General features: G+C 39.8%; 1 protein-coding gene across 3 annotated transcripts in view; it reads right to left on the bottom strand.

The window, feature by feature from the left end:
- Positions 1-20,873, bottom strand: part of pdzrn3b (PDZ domain containing RING finger 3b) — a 205,209-nt gene that overhangs the window by 55,120 nt on the left and 129,216 nt on the right. Inside the window, exon 1 of one of the 3 annotated variants that reach the window (XM_078414494.1) lies at positions 14,260-14,355. The exons of the other annotated variants lie outside the window; for them this stretch is intronic. Within the exon in view, the coding sequence (XP_078270620.1) occupies positions 14,260-14,325 (66 nt within the window). The 5' untranslated portion in view covers positions 14,326-14,355. Of the gene's footprint in view, positions 1-14,259; positions 14,356-20,873 lie in introns of those variants that run through there. 3 annotated transcript variants of the gene reach the window in all.

Here is a 20,873-nt window from a genome sequence, read left to right as displayed (position 1 = left end):
AAGAGTATACATGGAAATGATAGATGCAACAATAAATGGAACGCAAAACAGAATTGTGCAAAGATTACAATACAATCTGAAATAGTGCAAACATTTTTTCTAAAAAGGTGGGCAAGGATTAGTTTTCTAGTGCCATTAAAAATGGGTGGTCTCAGTATTTGAGATGAAGGTGCCCCAGAGATGATGGATGAACAGCAGGTTTGTGAAACATTTGTAAACAGACTTCAAATAATACTTTGCTGAAAGAAGACACAGGTGACATTGTGACTGCTGACAAAGAGGATATTTGATTTTTCACTCAGACCAGTAGTTCCCTTTTTTCCTGTGGAAATTCCTTGTGATTACCATGATGTTTTCGGGGAATCATTTACAGCTCAATGTGGCTTTCCAATTATCACTAAACTGATAAGCCAGTGGCATCAGTACACAACGGCATTGTATATATACCAATCCCTGAATAATATCCACATTGGTCCTATCAAAACAAGACTTAAGGTGTTTTGAACAATATTTTACAATAATACTATTGTAAAAGACATTAATAGGACTCTAGCCAAAGACAATATTCAACTAATGAGGTTGTGTTCACAGGAACTAGCACATTGGTGAAATCCGCCCTTCAAGATGTCTAAAGTATTTAGATGGAAATGTGTGTTATGAACCTTTGTCCCACTGCTTGTTGTGATATCAGCCATCAGCTGGCACTCCCACAACAATGAAATAGTTGAAGATAGCTCATTGCCTCATAGCTCAGCATGGAGAGCCACTGAACCAATGTACAATGGTTGCCTGCGAGGGCTAGTGTCGGTCAAGGTAGAGTGAGCACTGTGTTTGCTCAGAGCTGAGATGCAGGACTCCAGGTGGCACCTGCCCAGTGTAGTACCCATGGGCATTGCTGGGGACTGGCACCAGCTGGTCCATATCTTGACAGGCTGCCCAGATTTTCGGGCTCGCTCCTTGTCTACTAAACCTACACGCCTGTCAATTTACTTTCAGTCTCAACAGAGGTGCCAATCTTGTTGTAAAACCCAGGAAACCAAGAGCCACTCATTCACTATCATAGCTGCTCTTCACAGTTAAGTAGGGACTGCCCAGTTAACTCTGTCATGGGGAGATCAACCCAAAATCATTCCAGTTTTCATTCACTGTCCACCTATGCCCCTCTGCTCTTTTGGGCTAACAAGGACGAGAATGCGAGCTATTTCTTACTCTGTCCCTGACCCGTGAACAATGCTACAGCTCGACGAGATTAACTCACAATTCAGGGTCAAAGCTAAGACGTTCATGAACTGCATAAGTCAGAAGTAGACATGGCGACACATTTAAATGTGTATTCCCAGAGATACAGAAAGTTTTCCCAGCTCACTCTACACTCAGGATACCACTATTCAAGATTCTATAGAAATAAAATCAGATTTCAAGAGTCTAGTGTTTTATGGTTGTATATCCCGAAACAGAACAATGTTTACTTGAAGCAGAATTAAATTTCTAGACAGAAATATAATTTCACAATGAAAACCCTTTTCAAAACACACACAGAATGTATATTTGGGATTTAATTTCCATGGGAAAATGGATGATATGGAATGCAGAAGAGTTAGTGAACCAAAGGAGTAAATGAAAAATTAAGGAGCTACATTATTTGAACATATGTAAGACACAAAATAGTAATTAGGTTCATGAACTGAGATAGTGTTAAATATACCAGCGCATAATGAATATCAAGCAAAAAAAAGGATCAAATCCTTTTTTCTTACTTTTCATGATCGAGTATCTGCCTTAATACTCACCAACTAAATAGATCAAATTGTTTCTTCTCATCATTTTCATCCATTCCTCATTTTTATTCCAATTCCTTTGGTCAATTATTTAAAATTCATGCCCTCTTGTGGTCTGTTTGCTAGAGTACCTTTTAACTGTCAAAACTCCTTATATTAGCATTAGGACCCCCATTTCAATTGGGGGGACCCCCATTTCAATTGGGGGAACCCCCCCTCCCCCTTTCCCCTTCATCCATTTCAGGTCTGAAGAGAATTGCAACTTGCATGCATGCCATTTATCTCCGCCTTTATGCAGTAACCTCCACTATTGAAAACAAATAAAATTGCAGATAATTGAGTCAGAAACAAAAACACAAAATGTTAGAAGAACTCTGATAGTTAAACAGTATGCATGGAAAGAGGCAAACTAATATTTTATAGACAATAGGTGCAGGAGGAGGCCATTCGGTCCTTCGAGCCAGCACCACCATTCAATGTGATCATGGCTGATCATTCTCAATCAGTACCCCGTTCCTGCCTTCTCCCCATACCCCCTGACTCCGCTATCCTTAAGAGCTCTATCCAGCTCTCTCTTGAATGCATTCAGAGAATTGGCCTCCACTGCCTTCTGAGGCAGAGAATTCCACCCAATTTTGGGTCATGCACCTTTCCTTAGAGTTTTGAGGAAGGGTTCCTGACATGAAACATAAAACAGTTTCTCTTTCCACAGACACTGCTTGAAAAGTTATGCTTCCAGAAGTTTGTGTTTTTGTTTCAATCTTCTCTGTGTCCTTGCCGAAACCTTGATATGCTCCTCTCAGTGCAACTCCCAGATGTTGACATAATGTTGAACCTGAGACCTAACCACTGATTTGCAACATTTCAGCATGACTTTGCTGCCTCCGTACACAATATCCTTATTTTCAAAATCAGGGATCTCATATAACTTTTCAAACCATTTTTACCTTGCCATCAAAAGGCTTTCAAGTATGCATCCAATACCCCTCATTCTGGGTACCTTGTAACATATAAAATAATACCAATTGAATTATGCTGTACCTCCCAAAGTGCAAAACGTCACTTCCACTTTCACTGAATTGTGCCAATCTGTGTGTCCTTGCTCAACTCACCAGTCTGTCTATCATCTCCCAGAATTTCTGCTGCCCTTTTTATCAACATAGCTATGAAGTGTAACATTAGCAACAATGAATATTGTACTCCGTTAGTGAAATCCAAAGGAGCAACGATCCTGGTACTGATCTTTGGGCGAGAGAGAATCTTTGTTTCCAGCCACCTGAGGTGTGATTCTGGGAATTACTGCTCTTCCTCTGATGTCACATGAATCTATTTTTGTACAAATAATTTTGGTGAAACTTCATCTCGTGCCCTTAGAAAGTATTTTCTGCATCCCTTCCAATGGCTACACAATTTACAAATCGTTATCCCTTTTGGACTTACACTCATTTTTTTCATCCCTGACCTTTGTCCAGCAATCTCCCGATCAACAAAAACCTTTGCCCGAGTTCACCCATTACCAGCCATGCTCTGCCCTGCCCCTCGTCTTTTCCAACTTTCTTTCCTGACCCCCTACAATCTGCCTGAAGGTGCCGACCCGAAATGTATCCGGAAATGCTGACAGTTACTCCAGAATTTTGTGCCTTTCTTTGGGATAAACCAGCATCTGCAATTCCTTGTTATTACATAGTGGGTTTTTTTGTGTTTAACTATGTATGCATATTCTAGAAGTGGAGGCATAAAGATTCACAGCTAGGAAACAGGCCACTGTTACAAAATCTGGGCCAATACCTCAGACAGTTTAAAGTTACCTTATATCGAAAATGCTAGAATAAAGCATTGTATTTTATGAACTTTGATGTATTGTTTAAAGTATCTTAGCGTGCCCACTTTGGGAGAAGAAAATAATCTCATAAAACAAATTAAAATTAGTGCTGAAACAAAAAGGTGCATGATTGCCTTGGCCTTGGTAACGCTCTGTGTGTTAAAGCTCACTTTGCTGTATACCTCTGGTAAAATAACCAGTCACAAGTAGGTCTTGAATTGTCATGGAGGTTCTGCTAGTCACCTGCAGAAGTTCTGGTGGGAAATTGACAGACTCTCCGGGGAATGAATGAACAGCCGGAGTTACAGAAGAGATTGGTGGAGGCCCCAAGAAATGTCAGATGCAGAGACTTTTCTTCAGTGCTCGGTTGATTTGCTTTTCTGGCAGTCTAATACTCAAGTAGCTGTGAGTGACAGGCTCCAATTTTCCCTCCCTCGTGACCTCTACCACCTGCTTCAGTACATTGGACAGATGTGTAGATGTACCAGCACCATTTAAAAGTGATTGAAATATGAGCCTGCCTATGAAAAAAAAATTAAGATTGATGCGAGGTGGAATTTTTTAATAATCCCATCGATAGTCATAAGCACTATATTTAAGAGAGGAATTAAAACAAGTCAATGCCTCTTAGGCATTGTCAGACAGTTAGGCTGCATTCTTATTCTGATATATTAAATTTAGATGACAATGTTAGTAGATCAATGGGGATTGGTATTTGTGTGTCTTTGTCTAACCTTTCATACAGTTCACAAAATATATCTTCATAAAGTGTGATATTTTAAGTTGCACGACTACAGCAAATAATAACTACATGCAATGTACATTAGGTTCTGTAAAGGTGGAATATTACAGTAATACTGAATAATTTTTGCCAGTGACAAAAACAATAAATTATTTGAAACGAGTGCACAGCAGACTGAAAAAGCCGGAGATTCATTCAAAATATCCAGCAAAATGTTATGATAGAAAATTTCAAACATTCATTCTTTATTAGTCACTAAGTTTCACAGAGTACGTGACACTGATCAAAAACTTGTGATAAACTCTTTCAATTGGTAGCTATCCAACTTCAAATACAGGAATTAATTTTCTTATGCACAACAACCCGAGTTTATGTATGTATGTCAACAGGATCATGACAATTTCTTGCCAATATTTAGCAAACAAAAATGAGATTCACTTCATTTCACTGCATATGTTGCTAAACTAATGAATGCCTTCCAATTAAATACAAACATTGCAGTATTAACCTGAATAGCAAGTTGGAATATATTTGAAGCCTTAAATGAAGTTAATAATCAAAACTAAGCACTTTATCTCTGTATGCCATTGGATCATATAAATTATTCATGGTCAATTCAGGTGGAAATTTTCAATTGCCAGTTTCTCAAAAATGTCCAATTAAGAAGGGGACTTCTGAGCTACAGACAGGCGCCACCATCATTAAAGGGCAGTTTCTGAAGATTACAGGTCTCCAGCCTGTCAAACTGAGTCCTTTCTGGAGCTTAAGTAAATCAGTGGCTGTAAAGTTGAAATTAAATACTCTTTGTAGAAGGAAAGCCCTTGTGAACTATCACCTTGTTTAAACAAATACCTGACTACTTTAAGGAATTGTGCTGCGCTCAAAGTAATACTGGTGGTAAAAGGCAGGATTGAAAATTTCACTTAGTCAATGGTGCTCAATGTATTAGCTCACACACAAAAAAAAAACACTGAATAGGGACACCAGCAAAGTTCCTTTGATTCATTGCAAACATTGAGACTCACTAGTGCCAGGTGAATTGACAAAGGCAACGCCGGAAAACAGAATGAAAACAAAGATGATCTGACAAATCTGTTACAATAACCATCTGTAAATTTAAGAACTTAATGAAGTGGAAATGCACCTGGCCATGTGTGCACCAATTAGGTAGGGCAGGTGGTAATAGCATTAGCCAGCCAACATAGTTAACCTGGCTGTTGATGTGTGTGAAATAAGAAAGATTCATCATTTCACACTTCAAGTATCATGTACATCCACCAGACATTTAAAAAAAAAACTACACTATGCCTAATCATTCTTGCAGCCTAATCCTTATAATGTGTTTTAGATTTGCTTATGCCCAATCGTACATGAAATATTTGATCAACATTACATCTAACGTGTACGGCTGTGCAGGTTTCTTGAGCAGATATACAAAACAACCTCACATGAATGAGATACTGGTGCTTTACAGAACCAGGTTAATGGACCTCACAGAAATCAATAAACAAGAGAATTTAGTACATAATTCAGCCCAGAAGCCAAGAATAATTGGGCAAGGCAACCATTGGAGTTTCAGAGGATAAAAGGTTTCAATGTTATGGCATAAACTGCACAAGGAGAGCAGAGGGCTATTATTTTTTATAAATCAATAGTATCACTAAATGTAAACATTTTCTACAAGATAGCCAACAGCTCTTAATAACTTTTCCTGTTAAAAGAAAGCTAATTTAGTGAGAGTTATGATTCTGTTTCCTGGAAGGACATGAAACGTTCAATTTAGAAAGTTGACACTGGGATCAAACTGGGCAAGAGGTTCACATTCTATTTCAGTTTGGTAGGTTAAAGTTATTTCAAACAGATCCCCAAATCACTCCAGGATGCCAAGCTAAATATTAAAATAGTCCCGAATATAAGAGGAGTCTGGTTGATCAGTGAGAACTAGGTAAAAATAAACTTGCCACTGGAGGTTTTCTGACAAAATACTAAAGCTTTTTTACTGGGAAAGAAATAGCAATGACAGTTCTGCTCGACGCACTGATCTTTAATTCTTCGGAATATGCCACACATAGAGGATCAAATATATAGATCATCAGACTTTGCCACTGCCTTATCCAAAAGTACAGCTGAAATTCTCTTCAATTTATCAGGGTAATTGGCCACTGTAAATTGTCTTTCATTGGTAGGTGGGTGCTTGGCGGGTTGCCTCCCATTTATTTTCAGGGCAATGTGAAGTTCATGGTGCGGAACTATAGTTTTTTTTTCTTGATGCAAGTCATTTGTTGCACTGTTAATCAAATAATACAATTCCAATTAAAACACAGCTGCCTAAATCGTTACAAAATCTTGGGCCCAGAATTGTGACTACAATGGAGACACAGGAACCGCAGATGTCGAGTCTGAAGAAGGTGCCTGGTCAGAAATGTCATCGATCCGTGTTCTCCTGTTTTGTTTCCCGACTTGTTTAGTTTGCTCCAGCACTTTAAAAAAAAAGTCTACGACCATGTTTGCATGCAATGCACATATAATTTCAAGAAACCCGATAGATAAACATCATCCTATACTTTGTTCATTTGAGTTTTGATCCAGGTTTTTGGTGCATATGGCACTCATGTTTTTGATACACAGGATGTCGTTGGCGCGTGTGTATTATGCACCAGACCCAATTGACTCCACAACATTTCCACTCCACAACCTTAACTCCAATGGCTTGCAAGCATATGCTTATCTCCTCTCTCTCAAATTCTGGCTTCCCGACAAATGATTCACTTTTCCCGACCCACGCACCTAAATGCCTCACTGGTACATGCCTCCACAGAAGCAGAGGAGTGGCACAGTGAAACTGTCGGTAGACCAGCTCCAGTGACCTGGGTGTAATCCTGACCTCAGGTGCATTCAGCACGAACATCTGCACATGCTCTGTGACCGTGTGGATTCCCCCAGGTGATGCGGTTTTCTCTTCCATCCCAAAGATGTTAGCAGGGTAATTGCCTTTCATTGGTAGCCGGGTGGTTGCATGCCATATGACTATGTAATTCCATTAAATAATACTTGATCACATTTGGATCTATTACACAGACTAAAACAAATGAGTAGGAAGGAACTGCAGATACTGGGGTACACATTAGATAGACCACAAAATGCTGAAGTAAATCAGCGGGGCAGGCAGCATTTCGGGAGAGAAGAAATTCCTTCCCTCCAGAGATGCTGCCTATGTTACCCCAGCATTTTGTGTCTATCTTTGCCGAGTATTGTTCCACTGCAGACCAATTTCCCAGTAATAAATTGTATCTAGGTGTTTACATTCTCATTCCCACAAATTATTTATACAATACTATTGTGCGAGATACACAACATGGAAACTAACCAGTCGTCACGGAGTTGAGTGTTTTCATTCAAATCTGTCAATGATTTTCTCTGTTCCCTGATGACATCTACAGTGTTCACCAGCCAACAAACCTTTTCTCATTTCGTTGTTAGTCTTGTTAATGATAATCAGCCTTTACATTCCTTAGCTCAATAATACTAAGCCGTACATCAATGCTTTGTACTACTGCTCAACAGGAAGTCAGTCTGTGGAGACACAAGGAACTGCAGACCCTGGAATCTTGAGCACCACGTAAAGAGCAGGAAGAACTCAGCAGATCAGGCAGCATCTATGGAAGGCAATGTTTCTGGTCAGGACTCTTCTTCGTCGACACACATATATCTTTCACACTTTGAATGAACATTATTAAGAGAATTGGTGTGTGGTTTTAAAAAGTGTGACAGGTAATTTCAAACACAAATACAAGATAGCACAATATTGATTTATATGTTGGATGTAACCAAATTTCCAGTTTGGGACATGAATCTCAAACTTCATTGTTTATGGCTATTTTAACCAATTCTTCTTTATGCAATATATTTGTAAACAGAAGTAGTGGTTAACATGGTCATACTCAATTAAGTTTACAACTATGAAGTTTATAAGAATTTGATCTATAAAAATAAAAAAAATCAAGGCTAAACTTTATATTTTGCAGAATGTAAAACCAACTTAACGGAGTTTGGTTCAGTGACGAGATTATCCTCTGAGAAACTATTCAGCAAATGAGGTATGAGGATGATTAGGGGCATGAACAACATATCCAGCAGTCCACCATTTAAAATTCTGGTTGCATGCAGAACTTATGTAATTAATGGATTATTACAAACATGCTTTAGATTAAGTGCAATTCAACGTGTTTTACCATCAAGAGCTTCACACTTCAATTTTTACATAAAAGCTTTGCAAGCTAATCCCAATGCAGAGGGAAATCTCCCTTTCATTAAAGATCAATCAATATTGTGAGCCTGTGTGTGGTATGCAGAGTGCGTTACCTCCATTTGCTGCCATGCATACCAAGAAAAAAATCTTAATTCATCAGTTAAATAGAAATCACTTGTAATAGGCACATACACGCCAGAAGGTAGTTCATGTCCTTATAAATAAGCGATTTTCTGTTATTATTTCTCAGACAATTTCTATGCTGGAACTGCAGTTCAAGTGAAGGATACAGCGCCCAAGTTTTACTCACTGACAAAACTATTTTCTTTTGTGTACCTGCGAAGCATTTGTTGGCAGAAAATGTTTAACAGCAATTCTAGACATCTTCTTGAAGTGAAGTTAGGCTGCAGATAGATCTAAATAAGCATGTTTAATTAAGAGTAGTGCACCTGCACCTGAGGAATACAATAAGCTAAAAAACTCTTAAAGAAAAAAGGACCGATTCATGGCTGCCATATCAGTCAATTTTGATAATTACAAAAGAGCTAGATCTGATTTGTTTCATGTTGCTTGTCTATGTACTGGAAGAGACTTCCATGAGGAAGTTAAACATGTTTCTTCCATTCTGCTCTCAAAACATGCTTAATGAACCTGTGAAACCACCTGAAGTCATATCAGTGGTAGTTTTATGCAGTACCTCTATATATATCAAGAAAAGGGCTGATATCCAAACTAAGCTGATGTGGGATCCATATAACAGCTGCTTATACTGGACTGGGTAAGTCCTCAGAAATTCTAACACATTACATTATCCAGATATCTATCAGAATATCGGTTTAAAACAATAATAGCTTACAGTACTGTTTCCTGAAATCTGATGCCTTTAAACTCTACCATTATCAATCTTGCTTCATGCAAAATGTGGATGCAAATGACTGAATGCAAGATTTGCAACTGCAGTATTACCAAAGGAATTGAAAACTACGTCAACATTGCAATGAGGTCATCTTCTTCCATTCAAATATATTGAAATTATCTTCCCCCCTATGGTCATTCAGACTGATGTTCCTGCTGGCAGTAATCCAATTTTCTGTCTGCCCATAATGTGAAATGGAATCAATGCCAGCTATTTAATTTACCACATTGTCTAACAACCAGAATCAGCAGGGAACTCTTAGAGAAAAAAAACACGTCAGTTGTTCTAATGAGCTTCTTTCTGATCTCCCTTTGTGGGGTTACAGTGCTAGTTTCAATCTTGCTTTCATCAAAATGTGGACATTTCTTTGAGTGACAAAGGTACCTCATCCAATCTCCTTTAGAATGAATGAGCAAAAAAGGCAGCATGTGGTGGCTCAGAGATTGTAAGGTGCATCTTATTTGTAAATTGTAAAAAAATAGATAAGGTGTCTGTCAGAAACTTGTTTGAAAACTTGCTGCAATCAGGGGGCCATTCTAAGCATTTAAATCATGACAGCAATTCCCCAGAGAGGTGATATGAAGGATGTCGTAAACATTGGTGTAATTGCAACACAATCGCTTCAGGATGGAATGGAAATGTTCGAGAAATAAGCATTTGAGAATTGTAAATTATCTTTGCCAACTCAGTCTTGAGGCTCTTTGACAAATTGTTTAACAGAGTAGTACTATGGCTCAGTGCTTTCAATGTCAGTGCTTGCAAATAAAGTGAGCAGAACAACCAGACAATTCATCTGGGAGATATTTTATACATAAACATAGAACAAAACACAAAAGAGGCCATGTAACCTTCAAGTCTTCGCTGGCTCCTCATAAGTGACGCCATTAGTTACCCTACCTCGTGTGTGGGAGAGAACTGCAGATGCTGGTTTAAATCGAAGATAGACACAAAATGCTGGAGTAACTCAGCGGGACAGGCAGCATCTCTGGATAGAAGGAATGGCCGACGTTTCGGGCAGAGACCCTTCTTCATACTGATGGGGTCTCGACCTGAAACGTCGCCCATTCCTTCTCTCCAGAGATGCTGCCTGTCCCGCTGAGTTACTCCAGCATTTTGTATCTCATTCCCCTACCTCACTCTTTTGCATTGGAAAGGCAGCAGAACTTTAGACCAGTGGATAACCCAAGACAGGAAAGCCCAACAGAGAAATATTGATTAAAGATAAAAAGGTACATAAGTTGGATGCCATGGAGAATGCAGAAAAGAAATGCAGATATTGTAAATTGTTGAGGATTTTGTCGCAAATTACAATTGTAGGAATGATCAACTCCGAGAAGCACAGAAAGCATCAGAGGCAAGGAAGACATCCTCCAATCCTAATATTATGCTGATGCCTTATAAGCCAAAGAGGATTCAGACATAGAATACAGAATAGCTTTATTTGTCATTCGTTTTACTGAACGAGATTAATTTGCCAGCAGTACAAAAAACACAAGACACACAACCCCAACACAAACATCCATGTCTAAAGACAAAGGTCTTTAGACTTTAGACATGCAGCATGCAAACAGGCCCTTCGGCAAACTGAGTCCACGCTAACAAGTGATCACCCCATACACTAGCAGTATCCTACACACTAGAGATAATTTACAATTTACAGAAGCCAATTAACCTACAAATCTGTACTCCTTTGGAATGTGGGAGGAAACCGGAGCCCCCAGAAAAAACCCCACGTGGTTACAGGGAGAACGTATAAACCCCGGTTCAGACAGCACCTGTAGGGTCTCTGGCGCGGGAGAGGACAGCAGGGGAAGGGAAAATACATTCTGGCCTTCCATCACAGTGAGGAGGGGACTGGAGGAGACTCACTGTGATGGATGTTTCTTTTTTTTTGTGTGTTGGTTGGGGTTGTGTAATTTGCTTATTTTATTGCTTTTATTGTTGGACTGTGGGTGACTAAATTTCGTCCAAAAAACTTGTTTTTTGGATGACAAATAAAGATATCTTGAATCTTGAAGAAAGCAGCAACCCTACAGTTGCACAATAGGTTATTTTACAGAATATACATCAGCAGATTTGATATGGAATACAGAATGACTGCATGACTTAACCATAGAGGAATACCTTGAGGAAGTGTGAAAAAGCTTTACATAAGTAACACATCCATTCTGCATATGACAAAAAAAAATGCACACTACAATGAAGGCAATTTGAACTTGAGGGAGGAGTCAATTAAGTCATAAATTTGCAAGAGGCAGAGGGCAGAAGTTATTAAATTAGCAAATAATATTTGCAAAAGTGGCAATTAACCAAATGAATATGCTTAAACATAGTAATCTCACTCATTTTTTTAGATTTAGAAATACGGCGTGGAAACAGGCCCTTCGGCCCACCGAGTCCGCGCCGCCCAGCGATCCCCGCACATTAACACTATCCTACACCCACTGGAGACAATTTTTACATTTACCCAGTCAATTAACCTACAAACCTGTACGTCTTTGGAGTGTGGGACGAAACCGAAGATCTCGGAGAAAACCCACGCAGGTCATGGGGAGAATGTACAAACTCCGTACAGACGGCGCCCATAGTCAGGATCGAACCTGAGTCTCCGGCGCTGCATTCACTGTAAGGCAGCAACTCTACCGCTGCGCCACCGTGCCGCAGCGGGAGGAGGGAGGTCTGGGGGTTGGGAGGAGGGGGTCTGGGGGTTGGGGGGGGAGGGTTTGGGGAAAGGGAGAGAGGGTTATCATCACAAGAAAGCTACCAAAAGGAACACATAGAAAATAGAAATTAGGTGCAGGAGGCGGCCATTTGGCCCTTCGAGCCAGCATGTCGTAGGGTGGATGCAGCTTTACTCTGCATCTCCAGAACCGTATTTAACATCAGGAGGTTGAATAGGATTACTGGAACCACAGATAACAGAATGTATGTCAAACAGGATTAGGAACAGGGAATTACATGATGACTGACTTTTGTTCAATACTGTGGTGTGAAGATACCAACAACATTACTCATTTTGAATTGCCAAAACCTCATATTGTGCCAACATTTTAAAATATTCATAGTTTCTTTTGTATTCTACACATCACATCATTTTCTCAATTGAATATAATGGAATATAACCTTAAAAATAGTAAATATTAAAAAAGGATTGCTTAAAACATAGGTATTATTGACAGGAGTCAATAAAATCAGCGAGTTGAATTATCAGTTCAGATCAGCAAAGCAGTTCGCCAAAGGAGGACATCAGAAACCAAACTACAAATGCAATATTCTTGTACAAAATAAAACTTTACACCACTTCAAACAAAGATAATGTCTTATCCACTTCACATTTTATTACTGAAACCTGCTCAATGTCAAAGCTTCAGGGAAAACCTCAATTAAACAAAATCCAACATCAACAGGATAGCTACTTGGGATGATCTGAAAATGATCAGCAGAATAACTCAATTGTCAATAAATCAATTATTGGAGCAGGAGTTCTTAATGAGATTTAATCTTGTCCTCAGAGTGTAGCTAAGGGTTTCCAGGAATCTGATGTCAACTGCAAAAAGGTGCAACATCATCTCACTAAAGGAGGAGGGAAAAGAGGACACTGCCTCTGTCTCCTCCATCTCTGTATTAATGGCAATTCTTGCCTTTTCCACTTCAAAATTGCACCAGACTTCTATTTATTTTGTAACCTTGGAAATATTGTTGGAATAGTAGAAGACTGGCTGAAACTGATCAGATAACTCATACACTTGCATCTATGCAGAATGTCACATTTTAATGTTTTTGTTCAATAAAAAAAGCAAGAAATATCATATTTTAATTACATCAGATGTATACTAACAAAACATTCCTTCTCGCCAGAGATGCTGCCTTTCCCGCTGAATTACTCCAGCTTTTTATGTCTATCTTCGAACAAAACATTATTTTCTCTAGCGCCACTCAATACAAATACGTGCATCATTTGGTGAACTTGCAAAGAAAATCGTGTTTCTGAAAAAGAATAAGGCGTTCAGAAGAGAACACACGTAAATACCTCTGTAATATTTTCAATGGGTTGAAAGCTTTAACCCAGACAATGCAATGCTTTGAACATTAAGTGCCATTGTCACCTACCTGCTTGAGTTGCAGTGCCACCCACCGCTTTTGAACAGACATTACACTTGGTTTGAGGCAGAATAAATTGTACAGATATCTGGAGTAATAACTGAAGACCAACCATTTCTCTCACCAGTTTAGAACTGGAAACAGTAAAGAATTAATCTGTTAAGAAACACACGCGCAAAAATTAAACAGCATTGAGAAATGCTTATTGAGAGTTGATTCAGATTTTATTATTCTCTTGGGATGCGCTCGTATTCTTGGTATGTTTGTAATTCTGCTGTTTCAATGCTTAATCCACATGACAAACTTCATAGACTCCCATACAAAAATATCAAAGCAATGAACCCCACAATGTATGCGTATGTATGTTGATACACTCCACTTAAAATACATTGATGATGTTACGATATACACTTATTAATAAAATCTCAACCAAATGTCACATTCTATTATTATAACACAAGGTCATGTTTCTCCTTCTACACACACAGACAAAAACAAAGGCAGGAGCTTTAAATGAACAGCAAAGACTATAAAAGTGATGAAAATCCTGCTTGTAAGTGCATAAACAAGATACAAGTTAAAATACGTCCAGACAGATTTTCTAGTTCAATTACCTGTTCAATGCATGGAAATTAAAATAATCAACATTACCTGGCAAACTTCATACAGCAGTTTGTACTGTTCTTTTTTCTGCAGTGAGCACAAGTTGCACCCCATGTTGGAAAAGTATTGGGAGAAAGCCTTCCTTGCCCAGTTCTTTTTCTTAAAATGGTTCAGTTAGCTGTCATTCATGTGGGTGTCACTTCAAGTAACCTAGGTGAATCACTTCTGCTGAGACAAATTACACTCGTAGCAGACAGCCCAGGTCACGGAACGCAACTGGCTCCTTCTCTCACTCTCTCAGTTGCTCACTCTAACGCTTCCTACTCTGCTCTAGTCAAGCTGCTGTATCGTGCATCAGCGCACACTATATAGACTGCCGCTCATGCATATTAATCAGCCCTCATTGATTATTCATGACAAGTCATGATACAGAAGGTCATAACTGTTGACTATGATGGACAAAATTTCCCTAATTAAGAATCAACTGCTCTATTTTGGCAAAACATCATGACAAATATTAACACCGTTTATCTATAAAGTCGAGCTTTCACTGGCTGTTAAAAAGAAATGACAGGCTCTTCACTTCCCATTCTTTACTGGCTTTATGATGTTTTAACTGTGCACAATTAAGAAAAGCAATTTACCTGAAAGCATATTTGCAATCAGAAAGTTAACTGCAATGCTGATTTGACTTCATACCATAAAAAAAACATTTTTGTCATGCATATTGTGCTCTACTGTTTTAAAATAAACCACTTGCTCACAAAATATTACGTGTACTGCTGTTAATACAGCAATTCCTGCTTGTAACTGAATGTCTTGCATCTTAGTTTAACTGACCAAGGATAAGTAAGGAAGTCCAGACCAAGTGAATCGCAATGAGGAGACCACCACTGCAGAAGTGCACACAATGAAATACCATTATATCTGTCTGCGTGTCAAAATCTAAGTGGATTTTTTGTATGTACTACTACAGTCCCAATTAACCTTTTTGTTCAAAGCTCAATGGATTTCATCTCGGAAATGGATTACATATAGACAAACCATTAGTTATCCCATTTGTGCTTATTGTATTAATTAACACATAACTTTATTTAGCTCATCATTTCCCGTGAATATCTATTATCATCTATAGTAGTCAACTTCTTAAATCATGCAATGGTGAGAAACTGTAACATGCACTGGTCGTGTGATTCTTGAACAGTCATCATCCAAAGCACACAGGAATGCTTTTGAGAAGGAAGAACAGATTCTCATCAGTCTTCTGCCAGGGAGGGATGCTTGTTCCAGAGTTGGGGGTAAAGCCGCTGCCTCACAGCGCCAGAGACATGGATTCCATCCTGACCTCGGCAGTTGTCAGTGTGGAGTTTGCACATTCACCCTGTGACTGCATCGGTTCCTGCAGGTGCTCCAGTTTCTTCCCACATACCAAAGACATGGTTTGTAGGTTAATTAGCCACTGTAATATTTTCCCCTTGTATGTAGAGAGTGGACGGGAAAGTGGGATAACATAGAACTTGTATGAACGGGTGAGGACACAAAGTGCTGGAGTAACTCAGCAGGTCAGGCTGAATCTCTGGAGAACATGGATAAGAGATGTTTCTGGTCGGGACCCTTCCTCAGACTGTATGGGGGGGGGGGGGGCGGAATTGAAGAAGGTTGGAAGCGAGGAGGGGCAGGACAAAGCCTGGCAGGTAATAGGTTAATACTGGTGAGGAAGTTTTTTTAATTGGCAAATGGTGAAGATGAAATTGAGATGAAATGACAGAAGGGGTGAGACAAAAGGATCGACGAGTTGCTAGTTGTGAAGCTAGGGAAAGTAATGTATGTGGAATGGGAGAAATAGGTGCAAGTTCAGATGGGGCACAGGGGAGAGGGAGAGAGGGGGGAAAGAAGATGGGGAGGGTTATGTAATTACCTAAAATTGGAAAATTAAATGTTTGTACCATTGGGTTGTAAGCTCACCAAGCAGAATATGAGGTGATCCTCCAGTTTGTGTGTGGCCTCACTCTGACAATGGTGGAGGTCCAGGACAAAAAAGTCAGTATGGGAATGGGAAGAGAAGTTAAAATGGTTAGCAACCGGGAGATCCAGTCGGCCTTGGCAAACTGAGTGTGAGTGTTCGGCGAAACGGTTGCTGAGTATATGCTTGGTCTAGTCAATGGACAGGAGGCCACATCGGGAACACCAGATGCAGTCGATTAATTTAGATAAGGTGCGCCTGAACCGGGATGGAGGTGACGGAGGAGATATAGGGACAGGTGTTACATTTCCTGCAGTTGCAGAGGAAAGTACTTGGGGTGGGGGTAGTTTGGGGGGAAGGAATGAGTGAAGCAGGGAGTCAATCTAATACCTGACAGGTTTTGTCCAGCCCCTCCTCTCTTGGTGCTTTCTTCATTCCCCCTCCCCATATCAGTCTGCAGAAAGGATCTGAAACGTCACCTGTCCATGTTCTCCTGAGGTGCTGCCTAACCCACTGAGTTACTCCAGCACTTTGGTCTCCTTTTGTAAACCAAGCATCTCCAGTTCCTTGTTTCTAGTATTAACACGTGATTGATGGACGGCATGGACTCAACTGGCCAAATGGCTTGTTTTTATGTTTATCTCTAAACCATACTAACCACGTATTCTTATTAGACTTTGTCATAAGCAAATACCGAAATTGATTTTTCAAGAAAAAAATTAAATTGTGTGGTACAGCTCCAAAAAAAAATTCATTGTTTATGTGCGGCCAGACACGTTATGGAGTTTGCCTCTGCCTTTTCTTGCAAAAATTTGGCATTTCATGATGTGCTATGTCTGTATGTGAAAGAGTAAGTGTGTCAGTTGATGAGCAGCAATTCATATGCTGTTTTAGTGTCACGTCTGCATTGTAAATCCTTTCAAAGACCATTGCTTTGCATAAGAAAGGCGGGTGTTGATTATGCTCATTAGTACTCTCTCAGGGGACCTAATAATCTGATCCCTTCCCTTTAATTTTACGCGATTGCCTGGATTTAAGCCAAATCAACAGGACACAGAGAAAAGAATGCGGTTGACCCATCAGCATTCCTCATTGATGTCAAACAAGGATATTTATTTTGTAAAAGCCACACAGCAGAAACGTGGGAAGGCTGCTCGAGATTAGGGTATCATAATATACTCATAATCCTTGAATTACAGGGTGTGACGAGAGTTTCAAATTTCCATCCTGTAAACCCACGTCACTGCTGATGGAAGCACTTGCTGTCAATAAAGGCATCCAGCAGAAATACCAATTAACGAACATGACTAATTAGTGCAGCACTTGCAAAGATCTTTCAGCCTTTTTATGACACGTCATAAAAGCACCGTCAACAGGAAACACCCACTGTAATTTCCTCGGGCCGGCCAAATCTTTTGGCCAACCATCTGACACAATTACCAACAACTCTTTCAGAAATATTTGTATTGTGCTCACAGTCACTCGAACTTGCGTCTTATTTTCACATTAGAAGCAAACGCTTTCTGGTCACGGACAACAAATGTATATCAACTGACCACTATTTGACGCAATATAACAAAAGGCAATCTTTCCATTCTTCCTCAAATTAAAATTGCACATTTTATAAATTATGTAAAACCACATTGCAATCATTCAAGGGATTTAATTGCATGAACATTTTCAATATTAATTTACAAGTTTAAAATAATGAAGCAGAGGATGGTTTATGTTTCGTCACTAAGGGACATTAAACAAAGCGATGTAATAAAAAAATATATGGGTTCATTGCTCATTAATGGAGCATAATTTAAACAATAATTGAAATTTTAAATGGAGGTTGGCAGATCATTGATATTAAGATCAAGATAACCTAAAGGGCCTGTCCCAGTTACGCGATTTTTAAGGCGACTGTCAAAGTCGTAGCAGATCGGCGAAATTTTCTTTTACCCTACGACAATGCCGAGTCAGGTCGATACAAGTTACTTTTTTTTGTGAAACTAGCACCTGTCTAAGAGATTACACCGTCTTGGGAAACATTGTGAAATTCCCATGCTTACCCGACCGTCAAACTGTCGCCTCCAATCTACCAGTCAAATAACCAGACGGTAAATAAATTGGTTAAACAAAGCTATCTTCTGGTATCTTCAAATGCCTTTTCTTAATTTAATATTACAACCTAGCAAACCTTGGGACAGCATGCGACAGCGCCCGCAATAAGCTACGATACCTGGCGCCAAGCCAGCGGTCGCCGAGAAATTTCTATCTGGAAAATTTTTCATCGACGCGCCAAGACCCGCTACAATTCTTTGAAGACTCCTCACGATCATGCCCGCGACACCCCGGCGAACGTTCGGTGACAGCCTAGTCGCCGGCAGTCGCCTTAAAATCGCCTAAGTGGGACAGGCCTTTAAAGCAATCTCCTAAGTAATGAGTCACTCCATGCCAAATCCACAAATCTAGTTGTAAACATTGCCGGTTTCTCTCTATTTGTGTCAATGTGGGTAATTTCCCACTTTGCTCTCTGTGACCTGACTGGAAGGGATTGTCCATCATGGTACCAAATGGTTTCAGTGAAATGCAACGGGGTGGCAAATCCTTCTACCAACTTATTGCTAGACAGCGAAATCTGAATAGGACTCTTATCACATCAGTGATCATGAATGCACTGCCAAATTAGAATCTGCCCAACAGCTCTACAGCTTAGCCAGTCAAATCCTGGCAACATCTTCGGACATCTTGGAAAAAATATAATATTAAGTCATTATTAAAGAGCGGCAACTTTTCCACATTGAGGGTATGGGCAAACTGAACGAGCTGATAGAGGAAGTAGTTGAAGCAGTTATAAACACATTTCAAAGACATTTGGACAAGTTCATAGAGCAGATTTGGAAGGATATGAGCCAAACATAGATAAATAGCACTCGCTTCAATGAGGAACCTTGGTTGGCATAGACATGTTGGTCTGAAGGGCCACTTTCCATGCTGTATGACTATATGATAAAAGTTAGGTAAACTGAGACAGAATGACTGGGCAACCCCAGATTCTAGAGATTGATATATTTCAACACCAGAGCAAGCATTTTGATTTTAACGACGCAATGGACACATTCTCACAAAAACTATACACAGTAAATGGCACGATTGTAATCATGTTTTGTCTTTCTGCTGACTGGATAGCACGCAACAAAAGCTTTTCACTGTACCTCGGTACACGTGACAATAATAAACTAAACTAAAGTGGCACTCAAAGCAGTAGGATGTCACTGCAAAAGGAAGCGCTAAAAATTTGGATGAGTTTAAGAGAAGGCAAGACAGAACATTCTTTCAGAAGCTTCTTTCCCTGACTCAGTTACCCACAGTTACGCACAAACTAATCATCATTCTCTTCCACTGTCTAGTGGATATGTTACCAGATGTGGCAGTGGACTGGTGGATGTTATAAATGTTGCAATATCGTGGATTATGGCATTTCCCCAAATTTCAACCATCCCCTCCAAATTGGGACCACAATGTTCTTCTTCTAACCCCCATTCTGTATCCTGTATTTTCTTGTGCAAATAAATGTAAATGAAAATATAAACAGAAGTAAATGCAAAATGATCAAAACCAGTGGTTAACGGTTCTGCAGTTATCTTTCTTTGCTTGTGCCATTCAATAGACAATAGACAATAGGTGCAGGAGTAGGCCATTCAGCCCTTCGAGCCAGCACCGCCATTCAATGCGATCATGGCTGATCACTCTCAATCAGTACCCCGTTCCTGCCTTCTCCCCATACCCCCTCACTCCCTTGACAAATAGTGTTAATGAAAGTTAGTTGGCAGACAGACATATCATACAGACTTTAAATAAAAGTCAAATTTGTGCATTTTGGTTTATGATGAAACATAGAAACATGGAAAATAGGTGCAGGAGTAGACCATTCGGGCCTTCGAGCCAGCACCGCCATTCAATATGATCATGGCTGATCATTCAAATCAGTACCCCGTTCCTGCTTTTTCACCATATCTCTTGATTCCGTTAGCCCTAAGAGTTAAATCTAACTCTCTTGAAAACATCCAGTGAATTGGCCTCCACTGCCTTCTGTGGCAGAGAATTCCACAGATTCACAACTCTCTGGGTGAAAATGTTTTTCCTCATCTCAGTCTTAAATGGCCTACCCCTTATTCTTAAACTGTGATCCCCTGGTTCTGGACTCCCCCCCCACCCCAACCAAATTCAACTATATGTTTCATTACTTTCAATTATAATTGTGAGTTCACTGTATGAATGAAGGTAAAACATTTCAAAAAATTCATTAGACCTCTCGCAGAAGTGTTTAACACTGTACAGGTTTCATGCCCAAATCGCAGGCACAGGTGTTAGCTACGACAAAGGACTGCAACAGCCCCAGTGAAGGAGCTCATAGTACTGAAACCATGTTCCATGACAGATGCACTTCCAATCTCCTCCAGGATAGAAAATACAGCAGCTGTGGAGGTCTCACGCAGCCACAAAGTACTGCGAGTCTCAGCTTCAATAAAATGGCCAGATTACTGCTGATGAAATTCCACAAGGGACACCCTATCATCTGCATTGCATGGGCAGACAGAATAAAAGGCTGCCATCCCCTTAACCTTCCATGCCACAGATTCATCTGTTCAAACACAGGGAGTATTGCAAGAATCAGCCAACTTGCCAAACATTTCTGCATTGAGGACAC

The sequence above is a fragment of the Rhinoraja longicauda genome, chromosome 17, assembly GCF_053455715.1.
Source record: "Rhinoraja longicauda isolate Sanriku21f chromosome 17, sRhiLon1.1, whole genome shotgun sequence".
NCBI lineage: Eukaryota > Metazoa > Chordata > Chondrichthyes > Rajiformes > Arhynchobatidae > Rhinoraja > Rhinoraja longicauda.
The sequence above is the reverse complement of the archived record's forward strand: the minus strand, read 5'-3'. Positions and strand labels throughout refer to the sequence as shown.